This window comes from Lycorma delicatula, chromosome 1 (genome assembly GCF_047948215.1).
Source record: "Lycorma delicatula isolate Av1 chromosome 1, ASM4794821v1, whole genome shotgun sequence".
NCBI classification, from domain to species: Eukaryota; Metazoa; Arthropoda; class Insecta; order Hemiptera; family Fulgoridae; genus Lycorma; species Lycorma delicatula.
In genome coordinates, this window is record NC_134455.1 from 258,849,801 (window position 1) to 258,862,253 (window position 12,453).

General features: G+C 33.6%; 1 protein-coding gene across 1 annotated transcript in view; it reads right to left on the reverse strand.

Annotated features, from left to right (window-relative positions):
• Window positions 1–722: 722 nt before the first annotated feature.
• Pbp49 (proximal sequence element A Pbp49) overlaps window positions 723–12,453 on the reverse strand; it is a 42,108-nt gene continuing 30,377 nt past the window's right edge. The window contains exons 5-6 of the mRNA XM_075376253.1: window positions 7,365–7,472; window positions 723–1,022 (exon numbers count right to left, since the gene is read on the reverse strand). Coding sequence (XP_075232368.1) covers window positions 878–1,022; window positions 7,365–7,472 — 253 coding nt within the window. The 3' untranslated portion in view covers window positions 723–877. The remainder of the gene's footprint in view (window positions 1,023–7,364; window positions 7,473–12,453) is intronic.

Genomic DNA, 12,453 nt, shown 5'->3' on the forward strand with positions numbered 1-12,453 from the left:
GACAAGTTAATAAACATAATTGCACTTACTGGCATACTGAAAACTAACATCTTTTGTTAGAGCAACAACTCAATCAACTAGGTGCGAGTGTTTGGGAGATATTATCATCTTTTGGCAAACTCAGACCATAATTTTTTGAAGGAACAGTGACATTAGACAAATAATTGGACATGTTTAAAAATTACATGATACCAGGACTCATGACATGTGCTGAAAACATTCAAGAAATTTACTTCCAACATGATGGTGCTCCACCACATTACGCCACTGCAGTCTGTGATTACCTGAATGAAATGTTTGGCAGAAAAGTGATTGGTTGACGGGCAGATATATTACATGCCTCCACGTTCACCAGATTATTAGGCCAATGGATTTTTTCTTATGGGGTGTCGTATGAAAAACTGAAGATTACATTTAAAACGCATTCAATGATTTGGATAGTGATGAGAATTTTGCCATCGAGTGTAAAAATGTATTAATGAAGGTAGAAAACATTTTTAACAGAAAATATAATTGTAAGTTTTGTCAGTAATAAATAAAATAAATTCAGTACTTTTATAAATTGGTTTATAAACCAAACTGGCTTATAAATTGGTGTCAAGTAACTTTTGCAATGTATATCTATATCTTATATATATCTTATAGTCATTAAAAAAAAAAATTAATAAATCTACAAAACACATTTTATAAATTTTCAAGAAGGCAATTAAATGAGGTTATAATATTGCTTAATTAACTTTATTAATAGCAAATTGTCTTCTTACATCCATTCATTTGTTACCCATTCCATCGTAATATTTAATTCATGGCCCATCCATTAACTTATAGTAATAAATAAGTATTTTCATAGCAACTTTAAAGAACAAATAACATATTTTCAGATCATAGCTCGCCTATCATAATATCTAAATGCCTGGAACGATCCATTTTTTTTCTTCCCAATGTAGAAGTACATCTTAAAACACAAAGTACAAACAAATGCTGGATCCCGAGTTAATTTCTCGAAGTTTGTAACAACCCACCTAAAGAAAAAGAAATACAATGAACATAATACAATAGATAATATCATACCTTACCTAAGAATTTGGTATATCCATTTTTTCACATACATATATATATATATATATATATATATACATGAAAATAAAACATTTCATTTTTTTAAAATGTTTTTTTCTCTTACATGTATGTAAGAATAAAAAACAAGAAAATTATAAACTGAATTATGAGTTTTAATGACTTTGTGGAATTTTTTTTTCAGAAAACTGATGTATTTTTCTTTTAGTTAAAACTTATTGTGATAGTTTTTGGGTAAAGCTTCAAGGTAGTGAATTAAGGGGGTTCAACATGCGACATGAGTAGGAAATATTGAATCTGTGTGTAGGCTCCGCTATTTAGATATTTATTTGGTGTAACTTTAACGTTATATTATTATAGTTTGTTACTTGATTATGTCCACTATGATTTGGTTTATGATTTTGTAATTGTTTCAGGGCTTCTGTAATGTTTTATTAGTCTTATTTAATTAATATCAATTTGAGTAGATAGTCTGACTAGCTATCTAGATTACTTTGGTGGGTAGTTTAAATTCCCTTTAAACTGCACACCTGGGGGTGAAACCAATATTTCTCCATTTCTACTGTGATTTGTTGTATATTTGTTTGTTTTTATTGTTTAATGTTACTTCAGTTTTTGACGTTATTTATTAAGTTAGCTGTTATTATTTTTTTTTTAATAGCAACCATCTTTAAACTGCAGAATGTTTATTTGTACGTGACTTGCTATTGGTTAATGTCATCAGTATATATGGCTTGTTATTGGTCAATTGTTTCTATAAGTTTATGTTCATAGTTTGTAAACAAACATTGTTTTTGTTTATCTGTGTTCAGTGTTAATTAATTAGCACTGTTTTTGTTGTGTTTGTGATTTCAGAAATGTCTGAAACCGAAGAAAAAAGGATAATTTCAAGTGGGCTAAGCCTTGTGAGGAGATTAAGGAAACAATTGAGGTGGTTAGGCTCGACAACTCTTCATCCTCTTCAAAGAATGAGGAGTCGCGAGAAAGTGCTTCTAGTTCTTTATGGAAAGAATAAAGATCAATTAATGATTGAGAAGTTTTCTAAAGATAATGGAAGGGCTGGAGATTCAGTCCTGTCAGTACAGGCATTTGAAGAGAAGTACGACTTCATAATTCAATTTTTGGAAAACCCAAGAAGTACTAGTCTAATGTGCAGTGTAAGATTCTCCCTAAGGTCAGGGAACTTAAACCCATTGTTGAAGCCTTGGATCAAGGTTATGAAGAATTGGTTATTAAGCCTGAGGTGAGAGAGGTTGTGCAGGAGATAGTTTCCGCCCCTCCCTTGGTTCCACAGCAGGGGTTGTCTCAGCATAAACAGTATGCAGAGGTGCTGAAAGAGAGGCGGGAGGCTAGTCTGTCCCCTAAGCAACCAGTTGTTGTGATCAACGTAAAGGAAGGGATAATGCCTAAGGAGATGAAGGATGAGTTTCAAGTCATCCTTCGATAAAAGAGGCAGAGCCTGAGAATTTGTAACATTAAAGCAATGAAAAAGAGGTTAGTTGTCTTTCTGATGACAAAGAAACTGTGCTGGTCACCTCTGATTCCTTTAAAGTCAGAAGATCTGAAATGAAAGTCGACCCTAAAGGCAAGAGGCGTCTTAAAGTGATATAGATATGACATAGATTAATGGCTGAGGAAGAATTAAGGCTCTCATTAGGGAGCAATATTTTCAGATGGATGAGGCTACATTCAACTCTGGGTGTCGATTATTATTAAAATCGGGTAGATGCAAGACGGAGCGCTACCATGGGATTTTCGAGATTAGTCCAAACTTTTCATGAGCTTTATTGCAGAGGGCAGGTTGTTTGAAGACTTCTTTTTGTGTATGGTCAAGGAGTATTTAGATGTACAGTGCTGTAGGTTTGGTTACAGGGCTAAGTTCTGTGAACATCCTGCAGTTTGTGCTCATTGTGGTGATGAATGACACATGCATGACTTCCAAGGAAGTCAGAGGGTCTGACTTGTGTTAATTGCAAACATCTTCAGAAGGACCATAAGCAATCTGTGAACAGTAAAGATTGTGGATGTTTTCAGAGAGCTCTTGATATGCACTATAATTCTATTTCATGAAATGATTAGATTTGGTCAGTTAAATATACAGGATGCTTACATTGCTCAGATTGAGTTTGAAGAGATTGCATTATGTAGGACTGGATGTTGTTTTGTTGCAGCATCCATACATTGTGTCCAATGATCTGCCAAGTTTTTCTCATTAGACAAGTTTCTACTGGGATTCTGAAAGCATGTTCGCTGCTTTGTGCAGAAGGGAACTTGATCGTGTTTTCATTCGACAGCTCTCAAATAATTATCATGTCATTTGGATGTTCAGAACTTGCATCTGTATGTTGCTAGTTCATATTCCCAGTATAGAGATTCTGCTGATCATCATCTTGAGGTCTGGGATAAAATCCTACGACTCGCTGGCACTGGTCCAATTCTTATAGGTGCGGATGATAATATTATGTCACTCTTGTGACATAATGGTTTCACTGATGATGGCGGTGAATTAATAAAGGCCTTTTTAGCCCAGCATGATCTACAGGTATATAACGTACCTGGTAGTTGCCCACCAACACAGGTATGCTAGATGCGACATCAATTGTTTGGTGCAATGAACATTGATAGCAGCCGTTTGTTGGCAGCTTTTATTAATACCACTAAATGTTCAATTCCCCCCAAGTTCCAGTCGAGAGAAGCTTGCATCATGGTGGAATAGGGAACTGTCAGGCATGAACAGCTTCTCAAGGTGGGGGGTGATCCGGAACAATGGGCAGTCTTCGTTGTTGAATACAGAAATCTGAGATCTCATTACTTTCATAAGGTCCGAGTTACAAAAAGAAACTCCTGGCATTCCTTTTTTCTTGAGCAGGAGAACAGGGATTCCTGGGGCGTAGTGTATGTATAGGGTCTTGGGACATAAACAATGTTCTTCTGTTTGTTCTCTTGACTAGGTTAGGTGTAATTTTGAATACAACTGAAATTTTACACACATTACTAGACAATTTAGTGCCTGATGATAATGAAGCTGAAGACCATACACCATCTGCAGATGCAGTGAGAGTTTGCTCAGTTCTGCTGGAGTACAGTGTCCTTAGAGATTACTGATGCTGAGATGCGTCAAGCTAGTTTAGGTAGAAGCAAGACCCCCGGCTTTGATGGGATAAAGGCAGAGCTTCTTGTCACTTAGTTGGGGTGAGTGTGGGAGTTGTCACATGAATTTTTAATAAATATTTATTGGTAAGGTCTTTGAAAAGGTTCTGAATCTGCATATAAATGAGAGGTTAACCTCACAAAGATTATTGATGGGGAATCAGTACAGGTTTTGTTACAGAGAGGGTACTCAGGACGCCATACTTTGTGTGATGAGTGTGGTAAAAACCAGTGTGACGGAATATGTCCTGAAAATTTTCCAGAACATTTCTGGAGCATTTAATCATTTATGGTGGTGTTCTGCTTTTTACCAACTCCAAAAAATAAAATTGGCCACACACTGTCCAAGGGATGTCAACAGGGCAGCGTGTTGGGTCCTTTATTGTGGGTGGTGGAGTTTGATTCTCTCCTTCAGCTGAGGTTGCATCATGGCTTATGCTAACGATGACCTCCCGCTGATCATAGGATGCTTGGGAAGGGAGGTTGTACTCAGAGCCACTCAAACTTACAGGATGCTTGAGCTGTGGGATCATCAGCTTTATAAGCGTATAAAGTATGTTCAGGTTCAAAACTACCTTGGGGTGTTTCTTGATGAGAAACTGCAGTTTAAGAAGTACCCCTGATACATCGTGGAGAACGCCTGCAGTGCCTTCTTCGGTATTTGACGTGTAGTCAATCCTGATTGGGGTCTTAATTTTAAGACCATGAGCATCCTGTATTAAGGCATGTGAGAAGCTATTATGCTGCACGTGGTGCCTGAACTAAAATATAAAAGCTATCAGGACATATTATTAAGAACTCAATACCTCTAATATTAACAGCAACAGGTAGTTACTGTACTATTTAACGGGAGACAATCTTGATGCTTGCAGGTGTGAAGCCGATAGACTTGACTGTATCGGAGAAGCAACAGCGGTACGTTGCTAAGAAGTCTGGTGAGTTGACTTTGGATAATGTTCGAGAAATTGAGCAACATGGCAATACCTTGGGGAAGGCCAGATGGAATGAGACAGAGTGTGGGCATTATATGCATGATCTCTTTCCAATGTTGTTGGTTTGCGGGACATCTCTTGGGTACACCCTTACAAATATGTGATGCGATTTCATTCTGGCCACGCTGCTTTTAAGACAGATTGCGGAAATTCGGCCTGGTAGATTCTGGGTAGTGTCCTCAGTGTGGACAACTGGATGACATCTACCATGTTCTTTATGAATGCTGAAGTTGTCACCATCTGTTGATTTGATCTTATTGGGTTGGCATTGGATCTCGTGTAAACTGAAGGAGCCAGGCTGAATCGGCAATAGTGGAGCGTTTCACAGTGTACTTAGCAAAAGAAAGGATCACTGAGTGGATTTAGAGTCCTGCTGGGATTTTTCTTGTACTATGTTTTGTTTTAAAAATTACGTTTTTGTTGTTATTTTTGTCCTTTGTTTTGTTTTATTTCAATGTTACTGTTATTGTTTCACGTAATATTTTTATGTTTCGTGTTCTGTGTTGAACTCACTTTTACCTTCTACAGGTAGGTAGTTCAGTTCCTTTGTTTAGTTAAGTCCTTTCAGTCTTGCTTAAGACTCAGTGAGATGTGTTTTGTTTTTAGTTCATTAAATAGTAGTACACCGATGGGAATGTCACTCATGGCATTTGCATCAGTGGCATCCTGGCCAAGGTGGACTGGAATATGTCAAAATCTGAGGTTTTGAAGATATGATTTCCGGCAAAGCCCATATGCACTAGGAATGGAGGAAGTGGCAGAGAGTATCTTCTCCTACAGGGTTCAGGATGGTGAATTAAGGAAACCCATCATTTACACATTTATTTGGGCAACACAAAAGCTGTAAAACTCATTTTCATCAGGCAAATAATATCGAACACTTTTTCACAGTGAGAAAAAAATAGGGATATCTTCTGAATAAACTTTATATTTAAAAAAATTTATAAATTGGATTTAATAAAAGTTTTTAAAAAATTATTCTAACTTACAAACAGTAAGAACAATGTGAATAAAGGAATAATGGAACAAAGAATTAATTAAAATAAATAAATGGCTTTAAAGTAATGTTTTTATGGCATAACAGAACAAGGTCTATTTAGAAAACTTTAAATTATATAACAGTATAACCAAGGATGTTAACAATTACACTCAACACAGATAATTTAAATCATTAACATATATATAAAGCAAAGATCATAGTTGCCTACTCAAATACCACAAATAGATCATCTAAAATACTTTATAGCAAGTATACAACCTAAATTACTAATACAAGGATGCAAAAATGCTTTATATAATCATGAGAATGTAATGCAATGTTTTATCACAGGGGTAATGCAATGTTGGTGTGGAGAAAAGAATGAAGCATTATTAACATAAAAAATATGCACATTAATATGATGTGTTACAAAAGCAAATAACAACCTCTGAATAAACACATACTTCCATAGTAATACTGTCTTTAAACTATAAGAAATTATTCAACAATCATAAATTGCCACTATTTGGTCAATACTTCAGAGATCTTGTATAATTTTAATTAACGATGCAACCTTGTTTAGCAGCAATATCAACATATTTCTTTCCTTGAGTTAGTAAATAACAAGGAAGCCAAAAAAAAACTGACAAATATTATGAGAAATAATGACTGCTACATGACAGAAATTACAGGATGTTGTATAGTCATAAGGATGTTTTACAGCCCACAAGACTATGATAGTAGTAAATTTTACAACATTATATAAGTTGGTGATGAATATGTTAAGTTTGTTTACACGAACACATAGTTCTGTCAGTATAATCCTCATTCAAGTTAAACCTGCATATGTCAATTAATTTGTATTCAATTTTAGAGAGTTTGATGACAACCCCTATAATTTTGTCAAATTATAATAAATATTACTGATTGTATTTTCCATGAAGAAAATGCACTGATATTGTGGATAAATGTTTAGGGTTAAAGACTAAACTAAAAAATTATATGATAGATGACTCTTAAGGATGTACTAAAAGATTAGATTAACAACTAAAAATACAAATTTCAACCAAACCTGAAGTTTACACTTATCTCAACTTCAAAACCTATCTTATATTCTCAAGTAAAAATTAAAACAATATTCAATTGCATATATTATTCATACTTACCTAGCAACATTAGATCCACATAGTGTACAGAATTTTGCAAGTTTTACTGACAAACTCATGTAAAGAGGATATTGTTCTCTAGTTTGAATGTCATTTTGATGTAGTAACCTTAAATCATAGAAAAAAAATAATATCTAACAAAATGAATAAAATTTAATTTTTAATGTTATGCAAAAATATACCATTAATGTAACTGAAGAAATGCTCGATAATTAAACTTAGTCAAGGATACTTATGCTTAACAAAGTTAAATTTAATAGCAGATTCATCCATTAACCATAATGGTGTGTTACCAGTTTAAAGAAATGCTCATTAAGCATATCTTCTACTATTCTTCTCTTAAGATAGAGCATTGTTGTTAACAACCTTCCTTGAATCATTCAAGGATTGCAATTGTTAATGGTGTTTGACGTAGTAAATAATTGTTGAACTGTAAGCAAATTGTAACCATGTTTAAAACTTGATCAAATACATTTATATTGCCTGATGATAGCCGCTGAAAGCATTTAGATAAATTACAAATGTGCACTTGGAGACGAGACTGAATTTGATTTGAATATAAAACACAATACAATTGTAATAATTGAACATGTTAAAGAATTGTTATGTACGAATAAATTGACATGACATGTTGCCGTAATGAGTGGAGAAAGCAAACTGAAAAAAGTGACCGTAGAGGCAGAACGCACTAGTGGTCAGTAAGAAAATTAACGCTATTAACTGCCATCACCTTAACAAGATTTTAAATTCTTAACATAGCTGCCTGTCAAAATCGAAGATTTTATAAAATATAGAATGTTACACATAAATACAACTCTCTAATTATCAAAGTTAAACTTAAATAACAAACTTAGAATAACAATATTCAAAATATAATTAATTGAAAGTAAACAATAAAACATATATAAGTAGTTGTCAGATGACAGTAGCAAGCATAATTTAAATACAGTCCTACGAAATAAACCATTGGAAGTACGAATGTCCACAACCATAACTACATCATTGGGATCTACATTCTGTATGAGTCACAATTCTAAATTGATCGAATGAATCTTTGTAATAATTTCCATCTACCCAAATGATCAAGAGGGATTTCTGTGAAATTATGATCAGGAATTGCAGTAAGAGGAGAACCTACAAGGAAGTGACTGGGTGAAAGCGGTTCTGGGTCATTAGAATCAGCTAAAATCATGAACATAAGTCGAGAATTCAAGCAGGCTTTAATTTGAGTTAATATTGTATACAATTCTTCAAAATTAAGGATTGTATGATCTATAACATGTAGATGAAATTTGACGTTCTTAATAGTGCTCTCCCACAAACAACTAACATGACATGAAGAGGGAGGAATGAATGACCATTTTATAACTTGAAAAGATGAAAACATTTGACTTGAAAACTCATGAAGAGTGTTTCTGGCACAACAAAAATTGAAACCGTTATCGGAAAAAATTTGAGAAGGAAAGCCTCTACGAGAAATAAACCATCTGAGGGCAGCAATAAATGATTCTGAAGTCCAAGTGAGAAACTAATTACAAGTAAATGCTTAGCTTTAGTAGCTAAGCATATAAAAAGTATGATATAGGAGGATTTGGTTAAAGTTTTAGGTTTCTCCCGGCCATGACAAATCATAATCGAACCACCATAATCCACAGTGCAACAAGGAAAATGGATTTATATGGAGTGACTCGAGGAGGTAACTGACCAAACTGTTTTTTAGCATTAAACCGAATGCACCTTAAACATTAATTAATGATGGAATGAATAACTGTCTAGCCACTAAAAATACAATATTCTTGACGAAGAGAATGATGTGTTAACTGGACACCAGAGTGCAAAAGATGTAGGTGCAACGATTAATCTTGTAATGTTTGCATCAGGATGCAAGATAAGAGGATGCTTGTTATTGTACAAGGGTACGTCAATTATTATCCGCAATTTAGTTATATTTTTGTTTATGTTAGTAGTACTGCCGTGTTGCATAGATGATGCATGCGTGGTTTAATTGTTGTTATGTCTGTGCAGATTTGATGCTGCTAGGTTAGTTCCATTATCGCTGCCCTGTCGTTAACTATGGCTGCTCCGTTTTCTGTTTACACTAAAGAAGAGCAACGTTCAGTGATCTGTTTTTTGTGGTCGGAAGGTGTATCAGGGGCCAAAATTCATCGAAGTCTTTCGGCACAGTGTGTTGCCACAACGGAGTGTCTACGAATGGATTGAAAAATTCAAAAATGGTTGCACAAGTGTTACACACGATGAAGGAGCCGGACAATCGTTTACCGCCACAAATGAGGAAAACATTGAGCGAGTAGGTGACATGGTTTTTTTAGACAGACGAGTAACTACTGATGAAGTGGCACATCATCTGCAAATTATTCACGGTTCTGCCTACAAAATTATCCACAACAGACTTGGGTTTCATAAAGTCTGTGCAAGATGGGCCCAAAACAACTCGCACAGTTGCATAAACAAACGCGCTTGAACGTCTGCCGAAAACATTTGGATCGCTGTGGTAATAAACGGGACATCTTCTTAAACAGAATCATCACTGGTGACGAAACATGGACCCATCATTACAAGCTGAGTAAATGACAGAGAGTAAATGGCAGAGTATGGAATGGAAACATACAAATTCGCCCTGCAAAAAAAAGTTCAAGACCCAACCATCCAGCAGGAAAACTGATGCTTATGGTTTTTTGGTAGTCACAAAGCCCAGTAAATTCTGAGGAAAGGGGCACAACAATGAGTGCGACAAGTGCGTGTTACAATGAGATACTTACTGCCAAGCTGAAGCCTGCAATTTGAAGCAAACACTGAGGAATGTAATTTGATTGTTATGCTATAATCAGATTGACATGATGAATTATTTACACCTAATATAGGAAGATTATTTTTAATAAGATTAAGTCCTAACTGACGTACAAATTCATTTGTATAAAAATTTGCTTGGCTGCCAGAATCCAGAAAAGTTCTGCATGAATGAACATTTCCAAATTTGTCACTAGTATTACAAACTGAAGTAGATAAAATAATGTTTTTATTTGTTTGAAGTTTGAGAGCATAATATTGTTTTCTGATTTATTGCTTTCTACCTTAGAATTGTTAACTTCATCTATATGAATCAGAGAATGATATTTTTTAGAATACGTTTTATACACATGCTTAATAAAACAATCATTAACAGAATGACCTGAACGCAAACAATTATAATGTTTGCTTTGAGTCAAAAAAGCTTTGTGCTTTTCAATAGATTATTCTAGAATTTTTTTACGATAATATAGATAATGATCTGACTTGCACAATAAACATTGAATAGCTTTTCTAATTTTGAAGTTAAAAACTAAATTGTAATGAGCTCATAAGTATTTACAGGGATTTCCATGGCTTCAAGCAAATTCACACATAAAGTTATTTTATTAATAAAACTGGGCAAATTAGTAGCACTCTTAATTAGTAGAATCTATTCTTAAAATATTTTCAACATTATGAATAGAAATTACATATTTGTTATCAAATTTCTTTTTAAGTAAATCTAAGGCAACCAAATAATTTTCATTGGTCATCGGTAAATTTTTTACAATATTTAAAGCTTCATCCTTTAATGATGAATGTAGATTTTGCATGTCGGATAAATCAATTCTAGAATGAACTAAATCATTAAACATATAATGATAGTGTTGCCATTCCAGTAAATTTCCATTAAAAAATGGTAAATTTATTGGCTATAACTGAATTTGGTTGGCACTGGCGAAAATTGGTTTAATGTATTTATTGAATGATTTATCTTTAATGGATGTTTTAAAATTTTTTTTTTAATGAATGCTTTAAAATTTTTAATTTACATTCAATTTTACACAGATCATCTTCAATTTGTATTCTGTCTGAAGTGACAGTAACTGCCATCACCTTAACAAGATTTTAAATTCTTATTCTAACTCTTAAAGAGAATCACCGGAATAGATGAGTTGTGCACTTCTGGTTCCAAATCGGGTGTAATTTTTCAATCTGCTGATAAAGTTTTAAAAAAAGCATAACTTTGGGTCTTGTATCAGTAGCACTGATAATTGAATCTTAAGGTTCAAAACCTGAATTTCTTCTTAAAAGATAAAAAATATTTTCCAAAGAATGAGAAAAATAATCCTATTATATTGATAACTTTATATCAAGAGGATTTCAAAAACCTGACTATCTGTTATGGTAAGGAAATGAAAGTAATGCATATTATTTTTAATTTATGTTTCTTTTTTTAAAGTAATACTAACTGCTATTATTATAAAAGGCCATTAATATGTAGTGTAACTGAAACTCTAAAGTATTTTTCAATTTCAGCAACCTACAAGAACTTGGCACCAGCTACGGACATTTACACTTTCAATTTTCAGGATACTACTGACACCCTTCAATTTTCAGGATGCTACTTCCTGAGATATTCCAAATGTTGCAGAACTATCAGGTTATATGAGAAGCAATCATACTACAATCTTCAATAAGAATACATACAGACTTAATAACCTTGAATTTTTACAAGATAAAGGGTTTTTAAAAAAAAAATACATGACTAAATATAACAACTAATTGTATGGTTATATATAGGTAGGATATGGAAAGCTTATGTTGCAACATACTGCAAATCTGATTACACCTAATAAAAACAGAAGTAAATATTCCAAAATAAATAAATAAATAAGTAATAAATAAGTAAATATTAAAATATTTTAATACTGAAAATGTCTTTAAACAGTCAAATGAAGTTTCAGTGGTTCTAGACCTTAATGACAAATTTTTTATTAAGGGATGTTTTATTTATCCTTTTATTATTATAGGTAAAATATCTTGTAACCATATCAACACTTAGTGAATAACAAATTATTTATAACCATATGTGTGGCAATGAAATATTTACTAGTAGAGTGAATAAAAGTAACTTTTTTCCTTTTCGTGTTTAACCTTTAGAACCACTATTTACGGTGGTTAACATATTCATACGAATGAATGAAGTGTAGTCTTGTACAGTCTCAGGTAGACCATTCCTGAGATGTATGGTTAACTGAAACCCAACCACCAAAAAACACTGATATCCACGATAGTA